The sequence below is a fragment of the Mugil cephalus genome, chromosome 4, assembly GCF_022458985.1.
Source record: "Mugil cephalus isolate CIBA_MC_2020 chromosome 4, CIBA_Mcephalus_1.1, whole genome shotgun sequence".
Taxonomy (NCBI): domain Eukaryota; kingdom Metazoa; phylum Chordata; class Actinopteri; order Mugiliformes; family Mugilidae; genus Mugil; species Mugil cephalus.
In genome coordinates, this window is record NC_061773.1 from 21,094,771 (window position 1) to 21,119,781 (window position 25,011).

Sequence of the window (25,011 nt, forward strand, 5' to 3'; positions counted from 1 at the left end):
AGATATGCGCTATCCCTCAGACAGTTATTCTTCTACTGCGGCCGGCTTTCTTCGATGTTTTTGTTCCGGGGTCACACGGCAGCGCTGCGGTTATGGAGCATGCGCGCACGCATTATCCGATGAAAAAATGCGATTCACTGTATACATGCCGGAAAACCGAATACCAATCGCATTATCTGGGTGTCTCAGTCGGATAATGAGAACTCCTATTTTAATCGGAATAACGTGTTTACATGCACTTAAATTCTCCTGTTATAGTCCGATTAAGGCAATAATTCGTTGTTTTTTTCACGTGCATGTAAACGTACTGAGCAAGCGTGTGAGCGCGTGTGTGTGGGGAGGGTGTGGTTGTGTGTTGGCTGTTGCTATTAGATCTACTGTACATTCCTGGCATGCTCACATTCATCGCAGCACAGAGCTGGGGGATGGAAGGAAGAGAGGGGAGGAGTTAGTCTCATGGAGACGCAGGCATATGTCCGACTGTTAGAAGAAACTCACACGTTTTGTAGGAGGTGAGAAGACGACAGACTGTACCGCCTGCATACACATGTAAGTCTTGTTTCCATTTAGATTGTCAGCAGAGATCATTTAATAATGCATCATTTTTTTGTTGTTTTCCGCTTCTAAGAAGACTTTACTCATGTGTTGCCAAAGAGAGACGGCAACTCAGTCTGGTTTTAAATTCTGGTTTGGACCGTGGACCGTGAGCTTGCAAAAGAACAAAGACTGCATTTAGTGGCACATGAACAATAGTAATACTTGGATTTTTTTGCAAAACAAAGAATGCATATTTGATATTTCTTTATATTCTGATGTTTCTCATTGTGCTCTTTGTTCTTTGTGTATATTTTATGATATGCTTTGCTGTAGATGGAATGCAGACAGATAGTATGCACAGCATGCAACAGTTATGCCTGCACTACACTGAGCAAATATGAACGTGAGTGTTCATGCAGCCATGCCAAAACTAATCTGCATTTCCTCTGGTTTTATGTTGAAACAATGCCAAAGTAAAGGTTAAAGTCCCAGGGCTCTTACCTTTTGTGACACAGCTCTTAACCCCAAAGCAGTTGCCATGCAACTCAAACTCCAAATCAAAAGGAATTACTTCAACCTCTACTGGTCTTTCACAGTTGCATTTTCAGTGCCAGGTAGAGTCCTTTCCAACCATGCTCTTCACTGCTTTCTAACTGAAGGAGCTCTTGTTTGGGATTCTGGCTGTGCTTCTCTTTTTTTTTTCTCCACTGCATTTCATTTATTCTTCACATATCTGCTTCACACAATTTGTCGCTGAGAGTGGGAAAGCTGCACATAAAGCACTGTGTGATGTGTTTACCAGTGTTTATTGCACTTGATGTGAACTAATATCCTGCTGCGATATCATCATTTTGACCTGTGTGTGGGTGTACAGCTTGGACATGGCAGCAGCAGCTGACAGAGAAGACAGTAGTAGCAGTAGGAGTACTATACACAGCATAGTAAACACCCATCTCATTAGCACAACACAAAGGGAGAGGTAGGTAGGGCGAGGAGAGACATGAGAGAGCTTTCATTTATCTCATGCAGATGTGGTGTTATTGAACTGACTGTGCTTGTGGTCCATTAATCACAGCCTCGCTCCATAATGCAGTGCTGCATGCTGTAACCATGCTGAATTGATGATAAAGATCTTTGTTTCGCAGGATGTGGCTGACTCTTCTTTACAGCTGTGCCGGCGGGGCAGCTCTTTTGTATGCACTGTACAGATGGGTGATTCCCACTGTTGTGCAGTATCACGCAGGACTGGCGCTGATTTGGCACATCGCGATTGTGGAGCGAATGCTGGACACACTGACCCAGTCCACACGTCCTCAGGTGAGTCGGCCGCGGTGACTAGTCTGGCGTGATGTAATCCTGCAAGCACAGGAGGCTAAGAGATGAATAGTCGTGATTCAACCTGACAGAAAATTGGGCTCTGACTCATGCCACTGTTTAAAAAACAGTAGGAAAAAAAAGAAGCCGGGTGCAGTTCAGCAATATATTTATCACAAAACAGCTGACCTGTAACAGGTAGTAGTTTATTCCATTTACACTATAATGGCTCCACTCTATCTTTGTGTCTCACCACCCTGCTATTGTGCATATTGGCTCTCTATAAAAGGGTTGTTAGTAATGTAAGTTACACCTGTGGTTGTCCTGCAGCCAAAAGCCTCTGACATGCAGTAAAAATAATCTGATCCCGTGAGAATATAACCTGAGGGCATGTGGTGTGTGACAGAGATAAACTATCTTTGGAAATTATTTGGAAAAGGTCAGACATTTTAGTAATCTCCACTCATCACAGCAATAAATCTGTACACATGAAATATATGTCTGTCATGTAAGGTGTTTCTATTTATCTGTTTAACCTCCTGAGACCCTGCGTCCTCATATGGGGACGTTAAGTTTTAGGTTTTATTGCAGCTTATTCAGCTTCATTTAAACCCATTGTCCTCATTAGTGGAAACTTCACTCTGCCATCTAGCAAAGGTTAAAACTTATTTACTTATGCTTATTAACATTTCTAGTTTGATGTAATGCAATTAGCAATTTTTACTAATTAGCAAGTACTCGTTTGAGGACATTGGGACTTCTTCTGTCATTGCACAGCCATGTTCAGGTATTAAAATAAACAGTTTTTATTTTTTCACACATTGGTGACTTCTTTATAATATGAATATTGAAATAATCCCAGTGACATCGTTTTATTCCCCCATATGATGCTTCGTTTTTGTACGTCTTAGGTCCTACTAATCACAAATTAAAAAATGCATACCAAATAAAAGCTCGGATTCGGACTCGGAGCAGATTTGGAGACTGAAAGTTGTCTGTTTGAACCCCTTAAATAATTTGGAAATGTTTTAAGACACGTCCCATGGGTCATCCTATAACATTTAGTTATTCCAGAGGCTCTGTAGCTAAGGTAGAGATTTGAAAGTTAGAAGAGAAACATGAAGTCAGCCTCTTGAGAAGGTACAGCCTATACAGTACACTCAAGTAGTTAATGAGCTAATGAGAAACAGCTGCTCTGGAAGGTAGAAGATCACAGTGGTGATCAGCTGACGAGAAGCAGGTGTGCAGGGGCAGGACACGTGGTGAGGTTAGATTAGTATGAAGAATAACGCTGCATTTAAATGCTGTTGTGTTCATGAATAAACCTTACAGCCTCCTCTTGTGGTCTTCACAACCTCATAAGAGACCCACTTTTCACAAGGAATCTAATTTATATTATATTACACACTGATCCACCATAAAATATTAAGATCACTGTCAGGAGGATTAAATAACTATTAAGTTAATTAAGCATCTTGTGACAATGCAATGTTCTTCTGGTAAATGTTTGGACCTGGCATTCATGTGGATGTTACTTAAACATGTACCACCCAAATAGACCGGACAAGGCATCCCCACCCACCAACGTTTTAGGAACAACTCAAAAAACATGAGAACAGCACAGGGTGTCGACCTAGATCCGAAACTGATCAAGTAAGGTCCACAGAGACCCCTCCCCTCAGCCCATAGGACCCAAAGGACCCCTTCACAGGACACCCTCAGAAAGCCCATGTCCATTCTCTGATGAGTCAGAACTAGTTTAGAGGCACAAAGGAGACCCACACATTATTAGGAAGGTGGTCATAATATTACGCCTGATTGGTGTATGTTATACGCCTTGAATCTGTCTGAAAATCTTGATCGTCACATAACATCAAACCATCACAAATCTCGTCCACAAAGCTGCCTATGTGCAGTTTTCAGCTGTTTCAACTGAACTGTACATACGTACACATATGAATGAAGAAAGACGAACAACATGATATATATGTGCTACAACAAAGCAGAATAAACTGGAGAGGGGGAAACAACAACCAAAGTGCTAAGTGTCAGTGCAAATATTAATTTATTTGATCCCTTTAATAACATTTTGAAATCCTTCTTTTGCCTTTTACAAGGTAAATGGTTCAGTTTTTGTCTTCCCTTCCAGCGGATCCTAGCTGCAGTAAAGAAAAACGCCACTAGAGGAGACCCTCGCAGCGTGGTCAAAGCCATCGATCAGTTCTGCAGGCAGAGGGAGTGGGCCATGAATGTGGGGGATGAGAAAGGTACTGATTCCTCATTACGTGACTCTGTGTGTTTTAAACCGTTACCTCAGTTGACTTGGCTTTATATATTTTTGTCCCTTTGTTTTTCGCCACAGGCTGTATCCTTGACGCAGTTGTGTCTGAGGTAAACCCAGCCACAGTGCTGGAGCTGGGGACCTACTGTGGCTACTCCACGGTGCGGATCGCCAGCCTGCTGCCACCTCATGCCAAACTCATCACTCTCGAATTTAACCCGGCCGCTGCTGCGATCGCTCGTCAGGTCATTTCTTGGGCAGGAGTAGAAAACAAGGTAAACGCAAATGTCTGAGAGAAACAGAATTTCCACAGTGTGTCTGTTCCAGATGAAGACACGTGTCTTCTTCTCAGGTCCAGTTAGTTGAGGGAGCGTCTGGTGACTTGATCCCCAAAATGAAGGAGCAGTTTGGGGTGCAAACGTTTGATTTGGTGTTCTTGGATCACTGGAAAGATCGCTACCTTCCTGACACAAAGCTGATGGAGGCAAGTTTGTTCCACTCATATTATGCAGATGAAGCTCTTTTCTTTCTCTGTTATCACACTCACATTGTTAGTTTTTTTTGTTAATCAGGAGTGTGGCCTCCTCAGAAAAGGGAGCATCTTGCTGGCGGATAACGTCATCTGCCCCGGGACGCCTGACTACCTTGAGTACATTCGTAACAGTCCACGATATGAAAGCCAGTACTTCAAATCTCACCTGGAGTACACCAAAGTGGAGGACGGCTTGGAGAAATCTGTCTTCTTAGGATAGTTCTGAGCAGAAAGTGTCATGTTTTAGACAGGTTATAGTCAGCATCAGACCTTCATTGTCATGGATTTACTTCTGCTGTGTTGATTTTAAATAATGACGTGAGAGGAAAATCTTTTGTTGTGTGCTTTATACCATTTTCTCTTTTACTTCATTTTAACAGTGCCACATAATAAAAACACAAAACATTGGATTGCATTGCATTATTTCTAGAGTGTGTCACTTCAACATACATATTCAGTCTCCATCTGGCATACTATATTGTACAAACATATTTCCTATTTCACTTGACACTGAATCTCTTCAGTCCATATATTATGAGTCAGTTGCTCTATGGTATTTTTATTTATTTTATTAACTTTATTACTTTATTTAACCAGGCGAGCTCACTGAAATAGAGAATCTCCTTTTTGTTTGGTTTGTTGGACTCAAAATGGTTCAAAGCAGTGACAAACCACAAAGCTTTCAAGTTTCTTCTCTTTGAGAATTGCAACAAAGCTGTCAAATGGGATCAGATCAGGCAATTTTAAGACAGCCTGCAAGGGATTCCAAGCATATAGGGAGCGAGCGAAATGCCCTTTTCCCCCGTTTCTGGGAACACTCGAGGGACAGCCAGTGTAAGGAAGTCGGACGATCGTAGTGTATGGTGTCGTCGGTTCCTTATCAAGTAGACCACACCAAGGAGAGCTTTTCTTTAAAAAAATAATAATAATAATAATATATATATTAGCACTTCACATGACTTGCTCATTTGCAATAAGCAAATGAGTATTCTCCCTGAACTATACAATTACAGGGCAGAGACAAAAGACATGAATGATCTACATCTGCAACTCCATAATGTTTAGACCATGACTGCTTCATTGATAAAAAAAAAAAAAAGACCTCCAATTGTGGCTGTGAAATTTAGGATGATGTTGTAGATTGTTGTCCATGTATAAAACCATTAAATTTGGATGCACTCTTGGAAGCCGTACCATATATGTTGGTACAATAGACGGCAGTAGTGATACTACTGTACATTTGAGCTTCTAATTGACAGATGAGCTGCAAACTGATCTGGGGGGGGGGGGGGGTTACTTTCCCCAGAGCATCAACCCAAATCAATAATAAATCTAATCCAGCTGCATTCTGCGGTGCAGAAAAAATTGTTTTGTGTCCTGATCATCTCTACCATTGTGCCAGCGTTGACAGGTGTGTGTGTGTGTGAAAGCGAGTGTGTGCCGGCGTGCTTGTGTGTGTGTGTGTGTTTAGTATGAATCAAATTGCTGCTCATCTAATCTCTCAAAGTGACGGAGTTCCATCGCGCGGGGGAAGGGGGAGGGGTCTGCATTTGCTTTGGCCGTATGAAAAAAAAAAAGAAAAAAAAGTGGGCTAGTCCACCTAGTGCTTTCTTCACAGACGCCTGCATGATAATCCCAATCTGTGGCCATTAGTGCTCTGAGAGAGGGAGTGAGGAGAGGGTTCAACAGAGGGAGAGGAAGAGAGAGAGAGAGGGAGAGAGAGGGAGGGGGGTGCCTAGACAGAGATGCACACAGAGGAAAAAGAACGAGAGAGAGAGAGAGAGAGAGAGGGAGAGCTTTTAAGGGATTTGGCAGTGATTTGTAGAATCTCACTGCTGTAATGTTGCGCTTTTTCTGCACTTTTCTCTGATTCTGCCATGACACCGTACCCTCCAGCCTCAAAGCTCACGGTTCTCATCTTGTCTCCAGAAATCACGGCTGCTTCTTTTTCAGGCCGTTGATTTTTTCTAGTGTGTTTTTTTGGTTATTTCTGTGAGTGCACGCACACTATCTGAGATGATAGAGGATTTACTTTTGGTGAGCAGAGGAGAGCCTTGCCTCTAAAAACATATACAATCACATTTTGGACCATGGACGGAGGCCTGCACGGAGGAGCTCATGTGAAGGATAAAGTCAGCGGTGGTCGATGAAGAATGGGCAGGTAGGAGGCAAGGAATTTCTCTTCTTGCTTGTTTCCTGTGATCATATTTCCCATTAGTCTGCAAGAGTTGTGGGATTCACGTTGCTAAGGTTTTTGCACGTTCACATCACATTCTTACTGATTTGGAGAATCTCCAACTGATTTCCATGATTCACAAGTAAAGTGCAGAAAAAAATGGAGCATCTTAAATGTTTAAGTTTGCATTGCAGTGTAAGGACATGAGGTGTAAAATTTGCTGTGCCCAAATATAAACAGATTTGCTATTCAGTTCAAAGCTGTGGGTTTTTTCAACCACCCTCGTGCAGGTATAATTAACTTGCTCCAGCTTTTGGAGCATGAAATCCTGTGAAGGTTTAGGGATGTTTTCTGTTTTGCAAAATTTATAGTGTTTTCCATCATAGGCTCTCAGCTCTTCGGGATAAAAGCTCCCAGTATTCATTCTGTGTCATCCGGCATGCTTTCTAAAAGTCTTATTTCGGCCACAGCTTAAGTGTGTACTTACACTCGTGGCTTATATTTTGGCATTTGTCTTACATTTTCTCGGCTCCGCGTCAAATCGTAAGTGAGACTCTAAGTTTAGTTTTGCATCTATACGCATTCCCGCTTCTAGCGCTGACCCTGTGAACTCCACAGATCTGCTAAAATATCCCAATCATGATGACGAGAATTGTGAAGAAACATTTCTTATAATTATCCTGAACACATTTTTCATTTCCTAACATAGACGGATACACATCTCTCTATCTCACACAGGGGCATGCAGAGTAACAGTATTAAAATATATAAAAAGATACAAAAAATACAGAAGAGGTGTGTGTATGTGATGCAGTGCATGTGTATGATAAGGTGCATTTGCACAAAAAGACAGAACTATTTAGTAAATAGCAACTATTTATTTCTCTTGGTTAGTTTTGTTATAATTCTTGATCCTGCTTTAACTGATGATACAATTTGGTGCTACGTGGAGAAAATTAAACTGAATATAAAGCCGTCTTCAGTTAAAAACTGAAGACAACCAGCTTTAAAACTCTTTTACTGGGAAGCTTGGAAGGATATGATCTAGCAGTCAGTCATCTTGTAGCATGCCGTGCACTGTGATGTGTTGATAATCAGATGTTAACACCCCCAGGTGTCAAAGGTAGAGGGAGTGGCCTGGTGCTGTCAGTAACTCTGCTGGTCATCATCATGACAACAGAGGCTAGCTCATCCCATCAGTGCTGCTGGCTCGCTGCATCGTTTGGGCACCACACATGGCTTCAGCTGCTTTGGGTGCTGCTGGTGTGTATCGGCGCACCCTCATCGCGGGCCCAGCAGGGCACGCAGCCCCAGTCCATCAAAATCGAGGGGGACATCACCCTGGGCGGGCTCTTCCCGATGCACTCCCGAGGGCCCGCCGGGGTACCCTGCGGGGACATCAAGAGAGAGAAGGGGATCCATCGGCTGGAGGCCATGCTGTACGCCTTGGACCAGATCAACAGCGACCCGGACCTGCTGCCCAACATCACTCTCGGGGCTCGGATCCTGGACACCTGCTCCAGAGACACCTACGCCCTGGAGCAGTCGCTCACCTTCGTCCAAGCCCTCATCCAGAAGGACAACTCTGACGTGCGCTGCTCAAACGGAGAGCCTCCCATCATCCCCAAACCAGAGAGGGTGGTCGGGGTGATCGGGGCATCTGGCAGCTCGGTGTCCATCATGGTGGCCAACGTTCTGAGATTGTTTGCGGTGAGACTTTGCTTTCTGCTCCCCCTCATTAACCGCTGCAAGAATAAAAATTAAAACAGAGACATATGTAAGCCATTACTTCTTCATGATTCTTTTTTGAAGCTATAAAGAAGCACATGAGTTAGAACAGGGGTTCCCCCCACATGAGGTCCACAAAAGGAAAATAGATTCCAAAATCTAAGATAATTTTTCATGTTATGTAAGATAAAACTCTTTTGAGCCTCTAAAATGCTTCAATGGAAGTAAGTGATGAATGTGTCACAAGCCATAAGATGCACTAAGAATTCACTGAATGAACAACGGACATCCAACTAAAACAGCCCAAATGGTGCATAACGTAAATGAGCTTCTGTGTCACTGGCTGCCACATTCTCACAGTGTTGTGAACCCATTGTCATGGTCGGCCTTTGCAGGCTAATCCGTGTTATGTGTGCAGTGTTCAGTTGTTTTTTTCTTTGTCACACAATAGCCCTGCGGTCATTGATTACAGCGATTACACGTTGCTTACGGTGATGATGTGCTACTGAGTCGGTGTAAATCCCACACCACGTACTCTGCCACAAATCTACGAGAAACATAAACCGAGTGTGTTTGAGATGAAAACTGACGTTTTCCGCTTTCATGGATGTTACTTGTTGCAGGGATCTTTACGGTGGGTGTGTCTAGTTGATAGCCAAGGAGTGGCCGCCTGCATACAAGGCAGATGTTAAATACAGAATTATAGATCCCAACCTCCACTAAGCCCCTCTCAGCAGCTCAGGACCCTGGGCTGAAAATAGAGCATCAGGGCAGCGGGATGACATTGGTTCTAGGATAACAGCAACTTGTGACCGGCGTGGCGTAGATTTAGCTAAATGGCGCGATTCTTCTGACCATCCATATGTGCTGCTCTCTGGACTGAGGATGCTATACTTACGGGTGTGTGATGTTTTCAGCATCTACTACACATATATAGTTATTATTTTCCCAATAGTTGGAGAACAAACAAAAAACTGTGGATGAGCTAAATGTCGGACTAATACAGGACAATAACAAGACATTGCAGTCATTCAATTTCCTTTTTTTTTTGCACTCTATTAAATCTTCATGATACTGTTGAAACCATTCAGTCATTAACTGATGTATCTGAGTATCTGAAATTTCTCAGTTTTAAATCATTGTAACTGTAATATCTTTGGTTTTTGGACCACTTGTCAGACAAACTAAATAAAGTGAGGACGCACAATGTGAGCTGAAAAAACAGACTAAATGAGCAGGCCATGAACTAGGTTAACTGAAAATGTACTAAGCAGATAACCTGAGAGTGAAAATACTCATTAGTTGGGGCCCCTATTCCCTAATAATCCTTTTAACTTTGTACCTTCCAGCATTTCAGGACACAGTTCTGAACTTTAGCAATGGCAGTCAAATCTTCATTTTCTTAAACTTTAATAATTAAAAAAGGGCTGCAAGGTCAGAAAAATGCATTAATGATTTAGGAAATTAATGTCCGCTCAACTTTTAATGAACCTTGTGGAATGCACCGGAAGGCACATTTTCCCTGGACACACAATCATATTTCTGAGACACTTTCAGTCCGTTATTGACTGGACTGGACTGTAAGAGAATACTTGTGTTAGTGATACAGCTCATTGATCGTAGTGAGTGAATTGGTGCAGATGCTTCTGTGGGATTAATTTGGAGAGGATTAGGAGCTGGGCTGTTCAGTCCAAATTTGTATGCAAACATTTGAGTCGCCTCGCTGACACCAACGCGGACTCTTCTGGCCGCCGATGTGAACCCGTGGCTCTCTCGCAAGCTTTTAGGAGCATTTCGGTTTGGGGACATTTGGATGTGGTTGCGGAACACGGAGGCTGACCAATAAAGTTGACTTCGCACAGAGCAGCAAATTAAAGCTGCATCAGAATTAAATATATTGTATGGCTTACAGCTGAGAAATGCTAACCTTTTTCTAGTCTCTTGATCTCTGTCTCTCACTCTGTGCTTAACGTAATTTGACTAAAACCCCTATAATCCTTCCAGATAATCTGTGAAATGGTTCTCTCGCTCCTCTCTCCTTCTCCCTTCACTACCCCTTGTGTCTACCTTTCTCTCCTCGCCCCGTCCAGAGGGCCCAACGTTAAGCCATGCTGGGGGGACCAGCATTAGCAGGCCCAGGGTTGACACTGTCGACATAAACTGTGTCATTAAAGAAGTAGCACACCAGTAAATTAATCTTCTCATCTATTTTTTTTTTTTTCTCCAAACAAATGCTTTTACTGCTGTGGTTCCTGCCATCTGTATTTCACCGTGACGTTGGCTATATCCTCGACACAAGCCAGCTCTGCGCAGACCTCACTGTGAGGTTGCCTCCATTCTAAGAATCACTGAGAACACACAGACCTCTGTCATAGTCTGGTTTTGGGGTTTTAATGCACTACAAATTGCCAGTATTAATGTCAAAGACATCCATTTAAGCATTATTAAGGGGTTGTCTGTAAGTGGTGCGTCACTCCCTGACATGGTTCACTTCCTCTATTTCTCATTCCTTTTACCTTTGGATCCCCATGCCGGCCTAATCATCAACGTTTACCATGTTTTTCCACTTGGCCGAACCTTTTTGTCACATCTGACCTGCCCGTGTGTCTCAGATCCCTCAGATCAGCTATGCCTCCACTGCCCCGGAGCTGAGCGACAAAAGCCGCTACGAGTTCTTCTCCCGTGTGGTGCCTCCTGACTCCTACCAGGCCCAGGCCATGGTGGACATTGTCAAAGCCATGGGCTGGAACTACGTCTCCACGCTGGCCTCCGAGGGCAACTACGGGGAGAGCGGTGTTGATGCCTTCCTCCAGATATCCAGAGAAGCAGGTTGTGTCTGCGGCTGTACGAATGTGAAATCGCAACTGTGACAATAAGGGATTACTCATTTGTAAAGCTGTGTTCTTCTCGCTCATTAAAAGGCTAAAATAGGAAAGAGCAATCCTTTAATACACAACGAATAACAGAGCGAGCCATCATATGGGTTTAAAAGCTGAAATAGGGTTCTGATTCAATATGATCAGAAAAAATACACGTACATCAGTGATTGACAATGCAGGGAAGTACACTGCTTTACCGCCGCCTTGTTTCTAGACACACTAGTAGCACATTCAGTCCAATGCTTTGATCCAGACTGTTGGAACACTGTTCTTTGATTAAATTAACCAAAGAGTTATATAACATATTAATATAGTTAGAGTCCAACAACATTCGTATCAACTACAGCTTTATTACTGAGCAAATATTAGCATGCTAACATACCAAATTAAGACAGCAAACATGCATATTACCAGCGTCACTGTGATTGTGTTAGCATGAATCCCAAAGCTCTTAGGCTAACAGTGCAGAGCCTAGAATGACTCTCCACTCTTGTATTATTATTATGTTTAGGTTAGAGACTAGACTTAGATGCTAGTGGCTATGTGAGGCTGGCCAGACACAGCACTTTGAGAGAAATAACCATTTGCGAAATTAGCCTGCTAAAATTTGCTAATTAGCCTGATCAGAAACTGGAGGATAAAATGTCTAAGTCATTATATTCTTGTTTTTGTTTTATGATATGGATCAATAAAAGTGTGTACAATAAGGAAAAAAGCACAGCTGTATGATCTTACCAACATATTTCCACTGTTTCTGACACAGGAGGGCTGTGCATTGCACAGTCTATAAAGATTCCCAGAGAACCCAGACCGGGGGAGTTTGATAAGATCATCAAGAGGCTGATGGAGACCTCTAACGCCCGCGGGGTCATTATCTTTGCCAACGAAGACGACATCAAGTGAGTGGAGCCCTGCTGCATGCCATGGCAGGGATATAGAAATCCTCCAATTGATAAAAATCTGCACCAGGATGCTGTTTTATATTTTTTGCCTAGTCCTTTTTGATAATCCTTCTCTGCCAGGCTTCAGAGGAGCAATCCAGAAAGTACACGATCAAGTACAGTATATCATGTCCTCTTTCAGACGGGTGTTGGAGGCCGCCAAAAAGTCCAACCTGACGGGTCACTTCTTGTTTGTTGGATCTGACAGTTGGGGGGCCAAAAGCTCCCCGATTCAAGACCAGGAGGAGGTGGCCGAGGGTGCTGTCACCATCCTGCCCAAAAGAGCCTCTATTGATGGTAGGGGAACATATTAAATCAGATTATTAGATCTAAGTCCAACCAGTTGGACGCAATATGAATACTTAAAAAAGCCTGTGTCATGTGACATTGATAGATTAGTTTAATAGCAACGCAGTCTTATAGGAAATGAATGATGGGTCTGATAGCAATATTAAGGCCCTGTAAAATTGCCATATTCCATTGTGCAAGTAATGCACAAGGATCATGCTCAAACATATCAAATAAAGTCCTGTCATTTTGATGGGTGTGTGTGATTTTCATGAAGCATAAAATAAAATGTGAATTGTTTCAGGGTTCGATCAGTACTTCACTTCAAGGTCGCTAGAAAACAACAGGAGAAACATCTGGTTTGCAGAATTCTGGGAGGACGACTTCAAGTGCAAACTCACTCGCCCCGGCATAAAATACGAACCCGGTAGAAGAAAGTGTACAGGTAAGAAAGCCACCGATCAATCTGGAGGGAACTCGTTCAGAGTTCACTGTGTTTGTGGGCTCTTTGTCTTCTCATCCTCATCCTCTGGGACATGTTCACTGTTCACCAGGTGAAGAAAGAATCAGTCGAGACTCTCAGTACGAGCAGGAGGGCAAGGTTCAGTTTGTGATTGACGCTGTATACGCCATGGCCCACGCCTTACACAGCATGCACATAGACCTCTGTCCTGGCTCTATGGGGGTCTGCGAGAAGATGGACCCCGTGGAAGGAAGGATGCTCCTCCAGTACATTCACTCTGTGAACTTTAATGGTGAGGTTTCAACTTTCAGCCTGCCTATTTTCCTTCGCTATGTCTCTCGTGTAATGTGCCATGATTTACATTAAAGATGAGTTTAATTTCCAAGTAATTTCCCTTGTGGACCAGTAAAGTCTAAATCTGAGTTTAAGAGAAACACTCAGGAGATTTATGTGCTTTTCCACAGCTGCTCTGTGTCGCCACACACGTTTTGAAAATAAATAAATTTAAAAGAGAGAAACAGCAAAAGGGAGGTCAACTTGAAGATGCACGCTTTGAGATGTTTCTGCTAATGTACCTAGCTGCAGAATGCAGCTCTCCAAAACATGACCCTCCCTGGGGCTGCCTCCTCGCTCTTCTCTATACATGGCTCCTGCTTTTCATCCTCGTTTTTAATGAAAAAGTCACAGTTTAGAGAAAAAAAAAATGTTCTATGAAAGCATCCTATTTACTGGTCTCCCTTTGCTGGATGACCTTGTCTTCTATGGAAAATTTCCTGATTGAGCGCCTGCAGGGACCTGGGAGGAACATTCAATCACGTTAGGGCAACAGAACAGAGTGCACTGAAAGACTGTATGCGTAGACGAGAGCCTTCTCTAAAGAGCATCCTGCACTCAGCTTTCACATGATTGCACAAGACTGAAGTAAGCAATGCAAGCTGCATTCAACAGCGTGTGGGTGTTCTCGCTGCCATTAAAGATAGAGGTGCTCGGTAGACACGCCGAGAATGCTTCAGTTTGTCCTCTCTGCCAGTCACTTTTTGATTTTTTCGACATTGCTCGGGCCATTAAAATTCTGTCTCCACCTGATAGGCAGCGCAGGAACTGGAGTGATGTTCAATGAGAATGGAGACGCTCCTGGTCGATATGACATCTTCCAGTACCAGTTGTCCAATGTCAGCATCCCTGGCTACAAGATTATCGGCCAGTGGACAAACCACCTTCGACTCAATGTAAATATATATTTTTACTTGTAGTGAGTGAATTAACCAGACCAGGCTACCTGTAATCTCATTTCCATTTTTTATGCTAAGCTAACTGGCTGCTGGGTAGTACTGAATAGTTATTTTTTCCTCAGCTAACTCAACAAATAAATACATTTTACAGGTATATTGCATTATTCCCCATAAATTCAGCCGGTTCCTTTCTCTTGTTTCTGATGAATTTCCATATTGGCAGCAGCTTTTTGGACTTTTGCAAAGTCTTACTCAGATTTTATGTATTAATAATGTGTATGTGATTGTGTACCCATCCCAGTCAGAGGAGATGCAGTGGTCGGGTGGTGACCGTAAGATCCCAGAGTCTGTGTGTAGTTTCCCTTGTGAGTCTGGTGAGAGGAAAAAGATGGTAAAGGGCGTTCCCTGCTGCTGGCACTGCGAGCTGTGCGACGGCTACCAGTACCTGCTGGATGAGTTCACCTGCGACATGTGCCCTTTCGACATGAGGCCCTTAAAGAACCGCACGGGCTGCCGGAACACACCCATCATCAAGCTGGAGTGGAGCTCTCCCTGGGCCATCATCCCCGTCTTCCTGGCCATCCTTGGCATTCTGGCCACCACGAGCGTCATTGTCACCTTCATCCGCTTCAACGACACCCCGATCGTCCGGGCCTCTGGCAGAGAGCTCAGCTACGTCTTGCTGACGGGCATCTTCCTCATCTACCTCATCACCTTTCTGATGATCGCGGAGCCTAGCGTGGCCGTCTGTGCCTTCCGCAGACTGCTGCTGGGGCTGGGGATGTGCATCAGCTACTCCGCCATGCTCACAAAGACAAACCGGATCTACCGGATCTTTGAACAGGGCAAGAAGTCGGTCACGCCGCCTAAGTTCATCAGCCCCACCTCTCAGCTCATTATCACCTTTATACTCATCTCAGTGCAGGTAAGCTTGTGAACGCATCTTTCACGTGAATCAGCCGGGTCTCTTGTAGCAGGCTAACGCCCCCTTCTCTCCACAGATACTCGCAGTGTTCATCTGGTTTGGCGTCATGCCCCCCCACACCATCATCGACTACGAGGAGCAGAAGCCTCCGAATCCCGAGTTCGCCCGTGGAGTGCTCAAGTGCGACATGTCCGACCTGTCCCTCATCTTGTGTCTGAGCTACAGTATCGTGCTGATGATCACCTGCACGGTGTACGCCATCAAGAGCAGAGGGGTTCCTGAGACCTTCAACGAGGCCAAGCCCATCGGCTTCACCATGTACACAACCTGCATCATCTGGCTGGCCTTCGTACCCATATTCTTTGGCACCGCGCAGTCAACGGAGAAGGTAGGACATTTAACGTTTTCGAATGGGTCCACTGGTGACTGGAGTCTGGTAGCATGCAACCGCATTTCAGCTGATACAGACAAAGAAAACAGTCAGAGTTGTAAACAAATTCAACTCCATGGCGCTCAGTTGACGTATATATTTACATTGATGTTACTCATCTGTCGATCACTGCAATGAGTAGAATCAGCCGGTCTTTGCTAAGGGGAATAATAAACTACCAGAGCAGCTCCAGACCAACGTTTGAGTCACTTCCCGGCTAGGTCAGTGTTAGATACTGGATACAGGAAAATCCAGGGCTTTGCAAATTTCCATTCAGGAATTTGATCAGCTTTTAAAATGTAATGCAGTTAGTAAGTGTTGTTTCAATTATATCAAATGGTTCAAATTGAAATGATTTAAAAACATCTCTTTACACAATAATGCATATTAGAAAATCCGATAATACAAACCCATTTCTTCTGCCGACACTTTGTACATAATTCATTGTATTCTTGCTTTTTAACTCGACAATATAATGACTGAACCACCACTACTAAAAGCAGATTGATTTCATACATAAATTGTTAAGCACAGATTACTGCTGAAATACAGTAAGTAGCTTGTTATGTTATATGCAGATTGTAGGAGATAATAAAAATCCCCCATTGCATTTTTATAGAGCCGTGGCGGATGATCACATCAGGTGAATTATTTTTAAAAATGCAAAGATAATCCGCCTGCTACCACATAAAACAGAGAATAGCAGCCAGTCTTTGTGTTTCAACTCTGAGACAAATGTGTAATTGTGCATTTACACAGTGTCGTGTAGCCCATAGATGCATTTTTAACGCAGCAGCGTAAATTCACACATGTATAATGTTTGACCCACTAATTAATAAATTCTGCTGCAGTTAGTTTTTTTTTCTTTTTTTTTTCAAATATATGAATAAACATCAAGACGTTCCTTTCTTTCCTTGCAAGGCTTCTGTTTCACTGTGGATCCTTTCCATATATAGTAACAGGGCTTTAAACAATGAGGCTAAACTAATTGCACAATACACAATAACAGTGAATTCCTCAGATGTTCAGACTCAAATTCGAGTTTTGTTGCTTGTCATATCATATTTGCCTCCTGCTATACGCACGGGGACATCCTCCGTCCACTGTACTGAGAGTTTCATTTAGCTCGTAGGCCAGTTTCTTCCGTTGGGGTATTTGAAAAACAGAGATAGGCTTCGACTAATAGAGAGCTGCATTATGATTCAGTCAGGCCGAAACAATTAAAGCCCGAGGAGCTTTCAAAGTCTTTTCACCTCCTTGGAATGGAAATGAAGTGAATTCAGAAAAGAGAGGGAAAGGAGGTCAGATGAGACGGGAACCCCTCGTAGACCAATCCAGCCGTCCCATTCAATTAATCACCACGTAGCCAAAGACCTAAATATAGGTCGTAACTTTTGTCTGCCTCGTGAAAGGAGCGATCGCTGTCCTCCCCGTCATGCGTGGGACCACGTGTAGGAGGAGTTGATACCTGTCCGTTGATTACTATCACATATGGCTCCATCCACTGATCCCGAGACTCTCCGCTTGCCTCGGGCACAAAAACACAATCCGCTTCACATCTAAATCACCACACCACAGAAGTGAAGAGGTCACGGAGAGGGGCACATAAAAAGCATGCCAAGGATGATAAAAGAAACTCTGCTGCGTGTGCGGCAGCCTGGGAGATACCAGGACGCGCTTCTGCTGCGGAGGACAGTGTACAATATCTGACTTATTCATGGCACAAATATGTCTTATTTATGGCGTGCGCTTCTTTATTTATTTATGTCCTGTAGAGTTTTCCTTGAATAATGAGTTCGTAATGTATTGGAGGCACGTCTCGGGAGAAGTCACCTCTCATTATTGTTGTTGGATATGCAATAAGGGGAAGAGCAGCAAGGAAGAGGAGAAACGGACAAAGTCCATAAATAGAGCCTCTTTCCTGCCTACATATAGCAGGTCATCAATCATTCATCAGGGGGAAAACACCGCCTACACGACTTTGAGATGAAAAACGCATTCGTGAAGGTCCACACCATCACATGTAGTGTTTTTATGTTTTTCAAATTGGACATAATGATGTAATAAATTATTAGCTGCAGTCCATTCGTGGACAGCGACTAGAGCTGAGAGAGGTTTTCTGACCAACCCCCAACCCCCACCCCCACCCCCCACCGTGTCTCTGTTGCAGATGTTCATCCAGACCACCACCCTGACAGTGTCCATGAGCCTGAGCGCCACCGTATCCTTGGGCATGCTCTACATCCCCAAGGTGTACGTCATCATCTTCCACCCGGAGCAGAACGTCCAAAAGAGGAAGCGCAGCTTCAAGGCCGTGGTGCAGGCGGCCACTGTGTCCACGCGTCTCTCCCAGAAGTCCAACGACAAACAGAACGGGGAGTCCAAGATCGAGCCGGACAGGTCCCAGTGAAACGGCACAGAGTGACACGGCGAGGTGGTGAATGAGAAGTCAGCATTTACTCTAGCTTTTAGCTGGGTGCCCCCCCCCCCTCCCACTTTATCCTCTATCTGTGGACTGAAACACCAGCAAAGACACTTGGGGACAGTGTTTCTTTCACCGAATCTGGAATGAAGCACAAAAGTAAACACGGACAACTTTTTAGCACGCTTGAACCGAGAGGACGCCGAACGATCTTGAATGAACCTTAAATAAATTTTTCTTTTTTTCATAATATCATGCAACAGCTAAAACTGACCAGAAGGTGTTGTAGTTTTAAATCTCCCTCGGAAAAAAAAAAAAAAAAAAAGAAAAGTAAAGAGAAGAAAGGAAAAAACGGAAATGGGGATGGATTAAATGGGGACCGTCGCCCCTACGGAAAGATGTTCGTGTATGTTGAATCCCCTTGGGGTTAATGAATAGTTGCTGTTCTCTGGTTCCACAAACACTGCATGGATTGTGTGTTTTATGTCTACATGAATGTTTTTGAAATACTGTTTATGTGAGGGGGTGACGTGAGTTTTATCTGCCAACCGGACTGGAAGGAAGTAGCTCTTAAAATGCACCACGTTGTCACCAAATCTCCTGGGAAGATGTGATGTACCACAAAAAAAAAAATATTACCACTCAACTTCAATCAATATTCAGTCACTGGCGCAACTCACCATCTTCAAATTGTGTTATAATTGCGGTTATTGTGGCCCCAGCAGATAGTGGAAACTAAAGAAGTTATGGGCGCAAACAGGATACGAGTGATGTGAACAGGATGTTTGTCTTCTACCTGGTACTTTGACTCCTCCACAGTAGAAAACTATGTTTGGCATTTCCCCATATTGTCCACTAATCTGCTCTAAGGTCAGTGTGTATGGTGCCAAGCCAGAGCCATAGACAAGCTACTTTTATGTTCATGCATGGGAACCTTGTAAGAGAGCTTCCACCCATCGACTGTATTTGAACTCCGTGCCATGAAAGGTCCTCCGCGATAGCAACTTCATTTTAATTTCTGTAAGCGTTAGCATTCGGGTAACACTCAAAATAGGACCTCTAATCTGCCAGTGTATTATTTGCATTGTAATTTTTGTTGCATAATGCACAACTCAGGTTTTACTGCGCTGACATTGTTCTTGAGGATTTCCTTCTCTATCGGCAAAGCCTTTTCAACACTGATTTAACATCGACCGTGTGTATTTTTACTCACAATGCAGGACTCTTGCCAGATTCACAAACAGTGTTTGTGCTGCCCTCTGCAGGAGAGAGCAGCTCAGTGAAATGCTTACGAATAAATGAACTGTTTTTAGACCCCACACCAATCTTAATAAAAAAAAATATTGTTTATTATTTGCGTGCTGGTTTACATCTGGACCACTGAAAGTAAAACACCTACAGTATAGCTACACGTAGGTCAATATGCGGAGACAGGTTTGAGGAATAACTGCTTATTTTTCTGCGCATGGAGAACAGACACATCTGTGACAATCACACAGGACAAGTCAGTGGCAAATAAACTGGTTTCTCTCTCATATACAAGCATAAACAAACACCAACACATGTTCAGGAGAATGCTCCTTGCAAAAGGCTGGTCGGGTCCACAAACATGCTCACGTCAACACAAAAATAAAGGTTCAGCAGGTTTGTTGATGTCACCGAAAAGTCGAGACTCGTGGTCTGGACTGTGGGAGGATTGATTTTAAATAATAGTTCCTTTAAAGGATGTTTGGTTCCTGAGAGGCAGAACCGCTGCTCGACGAGTTCTCTGTCCCACAGCGGCACCAAACGCGATTCTTCACGCTTTCAATTCCCAACATTTAACGACAAAACATTCATTCGAGGAAGTCGTCCAGAGTCAGGCAAGGTGCGATCTTTGATGGAGGCCGGGTCACTTTTTTCCTTTTAGCCTTCATCAGCGGCCGAATCTCTGACAAAGGAGACTGGAGAGGAGTGGTTGGTTAAGGAAGGATCTGACAGAATCTACTCAAGGTTTAGTGAATAAAAAGTAAATAACATTTATTTGGAGCTGGACCAGACGATGTTAACTGAAGTGTAACAAAACACCCTGAGGGCGCAGAACAACTGTGAATAATGAACTATTGTAGCAATGATGTTTAATTGCATCTTCAAATCGATTTAGTTGAATGTCAGGTTGAGTCAGGCTTAATTCCACTTTCTAGTGTAAAGCTTGGAATCAGATTACACACATTAACAGAAGATTTTCTAATCAGGTTCATCTCCACCGCCTCAAACTTGCTCATTAGTGGGCTGCACAAAGAAATGTTATCTGGATTCTTGTGCCAGATCAGGGAGCATTAAACCCGCCACCTCACATGGGATCTCATCAGGAAGCAGATGTAAACAAAACAGATCCAGTCGTAAACAGTGTTAAGTTGCGATACGGGGGAAAAAATAAAACAGAGGGCCAAACAGCTGAAGCTCAGAAAGTATTCGTGAAGATGCAGCCAACGAGAGTCGGAGTTGTTTCAACAGTTTCAACAGTGGTGTGTGAGCAACTGTCGCATTTCTTTCTCAACTACCAAATGACTAACGTAGTAATTGAGATATCAAACATTATATTTTATATTAACTGAGGAACCCCTGATGAGGAGGCAAGCAATTTTTGTGCAATTACACTTGATGAAAAGTCAGCATGGGTCCCTCAAATCCTTGATGCTGGTGAGTGCAGTTAATTTTTTTAGTTTTGGTTCTGGTTTTACAGAAACAAGTGAAGCAAGTTTCTGATGGGTTTTTACGCACAGAATTTCCTATTTAAACCTCATCTTTCCACCAGTGCCACCAGTAATGTGAATATTAGAATACTTCTAGAAACATGCACACAAGCAACACATATTGTTTTCCAAAGGATACAGGTTGGATGAATTTAGTTCGTCCTCCTAATCCATCATAGCCAGTTTTGATCTGCAACAAAGAGCATTTGTTTCAACGAGAAGCTTCAAAGAACAAATGGCACATGGAAAGATGTTACGTTCAAGGGGATGGTTGTTGTTGTTGTACATACGGCTCCTGGCTTCCTGTGAGGATCCAACATGCTGCCAAAAGTTTTCTTTCTGAAGAGGAGGGAGTTTCTAAAAAAAGGATCCATGGCTGAATCTCCATCTTCAGCCTGAGGGACCAAAAAGAAAGAAAACTCATGCAACACCCCGACTTAGGAATGGACCTTGTTGAATGACTTTTAAAAACATACCTTGCTTGAAGATGAGGATTTCTCATTGTGTTTGGACACAGATTTTCTGAAAAAGAAATAAGAATAGTTGTCATGAACGGTTCTGTGCTTACACAACAACCCTTTGAACAGATCAAGACACTTACAAAGACGGGTCAAGGCGCATCTTCTTTGAATGGACCTGCGTTGGTTTCTTGGCCACGTCGTCTGGGGTAGTGATGTCATACGTCATGTTGAGATCAATGTCATCACAGTCGGCCGGCTGGTGGAGGCGCGGCTGCTTCAGCTCCATCGGGGCCGGGCTGATGAGAAGGCCGAGACAAGTCACTTGTTAATCGAACATCCTGGCCTCGTGGAAAAGCGTGAGCAGATTTCAGGCCAGAGGACGCACCTTTCAAAGACGAGCCGGCTGAGAGCTTCGTTTGTGCGCGTTGGCGTGCTCAGACTCTTCTGAAGAAACTCCACCTTCTTCTTCAGACTCTGTGGACAAAAATCACAACCGTGAATGTTCCCCCGATATGAAAAGTTAAAGCGTCGTTGATGATCTGCCTTACGTTGATCTCTTTGTCTGCATTGACCAGGTCATTTTGCAGAGACTTCATGTCCTCTTTTGTCCGATTCACCTCCAGTGTCGCTTTTTGTAACTGAAATAGCAAAAGCATAAATAAAACAACATTAAAACATTCTACATCAAAGAACAAAGTCCTCTGAGAGATCGGGACTTACTGTTCTAACATTAAGCTACCTTGTTATTTGAGGAGAGCACTTCTCTCTTCAGCTTCTCACACATGTCGTTTGAGGACTTCAGGTTTCCTTTTAGATTATCATACTCTCTGTAAAAGGAGGAGGGCATATAAATAGTGAATGAAAGCAGGAATGGGCATTTAGACTCCAGCAGTAAACCAGCCGTCCCCAGACAAGGGAGCATGAACCAGGACGGGCTGAAAGGCATTTGTGCCAGGCCATTAAGAAACAACACAATCAGCCAAAGATACATTAAGATCAAATAGTAAAAACAGATGACACATGAAATACAAAGACAATTCTTTTTAGCAGAAGTTTTGGTTCTCCATCTTAGACGTTTTAAACATTTTAAATCTTCTTGTTTTTATTTCTCTTTCCCCAAAATGAGATGTTTTTTTTTGCCATTTTTAACCTGTAACCCTTTCAGATCCTTTGATAAAAAGGGCATTATAAATAAAATGTATTATTATTATTATTACAAAGAAATGAATGAGCGAAGCATGTCACATGTCGGTGAGAAACAATGATATCAGTGAGATGAAGCGACATACATGTGTGTCATGTGCAACAGCTCTCAGGCTTCTTACTTTTTGAGAGAGATGCAGTAGATGGAGAGCTGCTCCACAGCCACGTGACTGACACCCATATCTGTGATCATGGACTCTACCTCTGCTCTCTGTCCCTGCAACAACACGTCCAGGCTACAACAGAGACTTAGTGTTAATGCACAACTTCAGAATGAGGCTCTTTTACACTGTAAGACACAGTTTTCACATGCAACAAAACATTAGGATGTCAGGTTTTCAGGTTGGTACTGGTGCTGATACAAGGCTCAATGACAGGTCTTCTAGTTGATTTCTCCCATGCACGAAATTTCTCCAAGACATTAACAAAACTCAAAAAGACCACTCGAAGCATCACATCAGCATCCAGGGGAATTTTAAAATGTGGTCCGAGCGTGATGCATAAGCTGCATTTCCACAGAGCGACCAGGACTTGTAGTCCCAGGAACATTTTTCTAGATACTAAAAAGCTCTTTCAGACTATTGGTTGTTTGTTTACACGCGAATCTAAAAGCCTGTGAAGACATATGAAGAGGGTGGCTACTTTAATTATTTTTGTATGCAACTTAACAACAACATGCTCCAGTCCAGCAGCAATGGTGCAGAAGACTACACAACAACAGTAAGCAGGAGCTGTGGTTGGGATGTAGTGTTTTGTTTTGTGTTCTCAGATAAAGTTATTGAGTTAAAAATAAAAAAAATGGAAACAAAAATACGAGTGGACATAAAAATACTCATATACCCAGCCACTTAAGTTACTATACTTCTGAAAAGTACTACAAAAAAAGTTTGTGCAGTGGAAATGCAGCTCTTGACAGTGTTGGACTACAGATACCTTTCAAACGTTTTCAGTTTGATCCTCAGTCTCCGGACCTCCTCCTTGGCAGCGTGAACCTCATTCTGTTGCGTCTCTAAATAGCTCATCTGTTTCTGTGAGCGGTCAAAACATTAGAACAGCATAATTAAAGCTACAGTTTGGGTCAGAGCAGATACTGTGTTTTTTTTAAACATTCGAAGACGGCTGGCGTACTCTGAGGGCAGAACACAGCATCTCCTTTTCCGTAATCTCTTTCCGCACATTGTCCAGGTCTCTCTTCTGCTTGTCCACGGTGTCCTTCAAACCGGCCACCATCTTCTCTTTGTCCCGCCAGTCATGTTCTACAAATCGAACAGACGTGTGTGTGATCAAGTAGAGCTGCATCGTCACACAGTCAAACGCAGAACAGTTCGGTTTCTTACCTTTAGAGCTCAGAAGTGCTTTCATTCGATCGAGCTCATTCTGACCAAGGGAGAAACACAAAAGTGAAAACAAAACACATGACGTTGTAAACCCAGTTTAAACGATTTAAGGAGTATGTGTAGCTTCTGATTCAGATGGGATATTTACTATGTATTTGTCTATTTTCAAACTCAGTAAAACAAACCTACACTGGTGTAATAAATAGGTGTTTGGTACCTGTAAGCTTTCTGGGTCTGCTGTGTTCTCCTCCTCCCCTCCACCGATGTCAAAGAACAGCTTGCTGATAATGTGCCTGGTGCTGACCTGCACACGAACCACAACATGTCATTTGTTTGTTTGTTTGTAAGATGGATCCGTATGTGCAGAGTTACTTTACCTGTTTCCTACATTGGGGACAGGTCTTTGTGGGGGCACTTTGAAACCACCGCAGAAGGCTGAAAAATTAAAAAGGAATTAGTCAGTAAAAAAAAAAAAAGGTAAAACACGAGTATCGTTACTGTGGAGGTGCGTTTCTAAATTAAGTCACCATTCATAGTGGAAAGTGTGTCCGCAGTGGATGGCAGCGACATCTCTAGAGTGATCAAAGAAATCGGAACAAATTGTGCAGTATGCTCGGATCGGCATCTTAGCGATACGATGATCTGCCTCTTAGAAAAAAAAGGAAAATGAAAATATGTCACCATGAGTGTGCGTGAAATGTTAAATGTTAAATGACTGAGAACCTTCACAGACGCGTTAAATGGTATATCGCTTTCCTACAGCTTGTGTAACGTTAGCAAGCTGCGGTTAACTAACGTTAGCCAGTCATACTTACCAAACGAGTACTAAGTTACTGCACAGCCACTTGTTATAAGTCCAAGCATCGCTGATATTAACTGTAGTGTGTCAATTTAACTCGGTTAAGGAGCTAGTATTAAAAAGAAGCTCGTTATTTGACACCGTAGACTGTGTGTTTATACATACACAGGGGCTAACGCGGCTAACTTTACCCGCTGTACGTTCGAACACAAGTCCCGCCCCTTACGGTGCGTTCAGGGCTCCTCGTATGCACGGCCACTACTATTCTTCAACGTCAGGTTGGTCTTGTCACTGCACTCACGCCACCTGCGCTTCGGAGAGGCACGGT

General features: G+C 43.2%; 3 protein-coding genes across 6 annotated transcripts; 2 read left to right on the forward strand and 1 right to left on the reverse strand.

Moving 5' to 3' along the window:
• The first annotated feature begins 353 nt into the window (after nucleotides 1-353).
• On the forward strand, nucleotides 354-5,072 carry comtb (catechol-O-methyltransferase b). 3 transcript variants are annotated; one of them, XM_047584017.1, is made up of 6 exons: nucleotides 354-549; nucleotides 1,683-1,854; nucleotides 4,001-4,118; nucleotides 4,214-4,407; nucleotides 4,485-4,616; nucleotides 4,705-5,072. In XM_047584017.1, coding segments are annotated over exons 1-6 (798 nt in total). In that variant the 5' UTR covers nucleotides 354-547; the 3' UTR covers nucleotides 4,885-5,072. The 3 variants fall into 3 exon arrangements, with proteins under 3 accessions (XP_047439973.1, XP_047439974.1, XP_047439972.1); XM_047584018.1 differs by lacking the exon at nucleotides 354-549 and adding an exon at nucleotides 645-1,151; XM_047584016.1 differs by lacking the exon at nucleotides 354-549 and adding an exon at nucleotides 1,252-1,516.
• Nucleotides 5,073-5,995: 923 nt separating this feature from the next.
• grm6b (glutamate receptor, metabotropic 6b) lies at nucleotides 5,996-19,501 on the forward strand. Its single transcript, XM_047583928.1, has 11 exons — nucleotides 5,996-6,825; nucleotides 7,955-8,550; nucleotides 11,181-11,397; nucleotides 12,211-12,346; nucleotides 12,531-12,685; nucleotides 12,981-13,121; nucleotides 13,231-13,431; nucleotides 14,229-14,368; nucleotides 14,673-15,296; nucleotides 15,373-15,684; nucleotides 17,897-19,501. The coding sequence occupies exons 2-11, from the start codon at nucleotides 8,011-8,013 to the stop codon at nucleotides 18,134-18,136; spliced, it is 2,706 nt and encodes a 901-aa protein (XP_047439884.1). The 5' UTR covers nucleotides 5,996-6,825; nucleotides 7,955-8,010; the 3' UTR covers nucleotides 18,137-19,501.
• LOC125007238 (TRAF-interacting protein) lies at nucleotides 19,476-24,889 on the reverse strand. Of its 2 annotated transcripts, none has more exons than XM_047583930.1 (16): nucleotides 24,700-24,889; nucleotides 24,412-24,530; nucleotides 24,262-24,319; nucleotides 24,102-24,188; nucleotides 23,885-23,924; nucleotides 23,676-23,803; nucleotides 23,481-23,575; nucleotides 22,670-22,783; nucleotides 22,084-22,171; nucleotides 21,893-21,982; nucleotides 21,730-21,818; nucleotides 21,485-21,640; nucleotides 21,360-21,405; nucleotides 21,174-21,278; nucleotides 21,023-21,073; nucleotides 19,476-20,091 (listed from the first exon to the last, which is right to left on the reverse strand). In XM_047583930.1, exons 2-16 carry the CDS (start codon nucleotides 24,507-24,509, stop codon nucleotides 19,984-19,986), a joined length of 1,353 nt encoding a protein of 450 aa, XP_047439886.1. In that variant the 5' UTR covers nucleotides 24,510-24,530; nucleotides 24,700-24,889; the 3' UTR covers nucleotides 19,476-19,983. The 2 variants fall into 2 exon arrangements, with proteins under 2 accessions (XP_047439886.1, XP_047439885.1); XM_047583929.1 differs by having other exon boundaries at nucleotides 24,412-24,534; nucleotides 24,700-24,888.
• Nucleotides 24,890-25,011: the final 122 nt, after the last annotated feature.

Excerpts from the sequence above, each read along its gene's own strand:
- comtb (XM_047584016.1), top strand. The coding sequence starts at position 1,419 with ATGGCAGCAGCAGCTGACAGAGAAGACAGTAGTAGCAGTAGGAGTACT. Across the intron at positions 1,855-4,000 it reads CCCAGTCCACACGTCCTCAG|CGGATCCTAGCTGCAGTAAA; the intron begins GTGAGTCGGCCG and ends CTTCCCTTCCAG. Across the intron at positions 4,119-4,213 it reads GAATGTGGGGGATGAGAAAG|GCTGTATCCTTGACGCAGTT; the intron begins GTACTGATTCCT and ends TTTTCGCCACAG.
- grm6b (XM_047583928.1), top strand. The coding sequence starts at position 8,011 with ATGACAACAGAGGCTAGCTCATCCCATCAGTGCTGCTGGCTCGCTGCA. Across the intron at positions 8,551-11,180 it reads ACGTTCTGAGATTGTTTGCG|ATCCCTCAGATCAGCTATGC; the intron begins GTGAGACTTTGC and ends CGTGTGTCTCAG. Across the intron at positions 12,347-12,530 it reads GCCAACGAAGACGACATCAA|ACGGGTGTTGGAGGCCGCCA; the intron begins GTGAGTGGAGCC and ends GTCCTCTTTCAG.
- LOC125007238 (XM_047583930.1), bottom strand. The coding sequence starts at position 24,509 with ATGCCGATCCGAGCATACTGCACAATTTGTTCCGATTTCTTTGATCAC. Across the intron at positions 23,576-23,675 it reads TGCTGTGTTCTGCCCTCAGA|AAACAGATGAGCTATTTAGA; the intron begins GTACGCCAGCCG and ends GACCGCTCACAG. Across the intron at positions 22,172-22,669 it reads TACTGCATCTCTCTCAAAAA|AGAGTATGATAATCTAAAAG; the intron begins GTAAGAAGCCTG and ends CTCCTTTTACAG.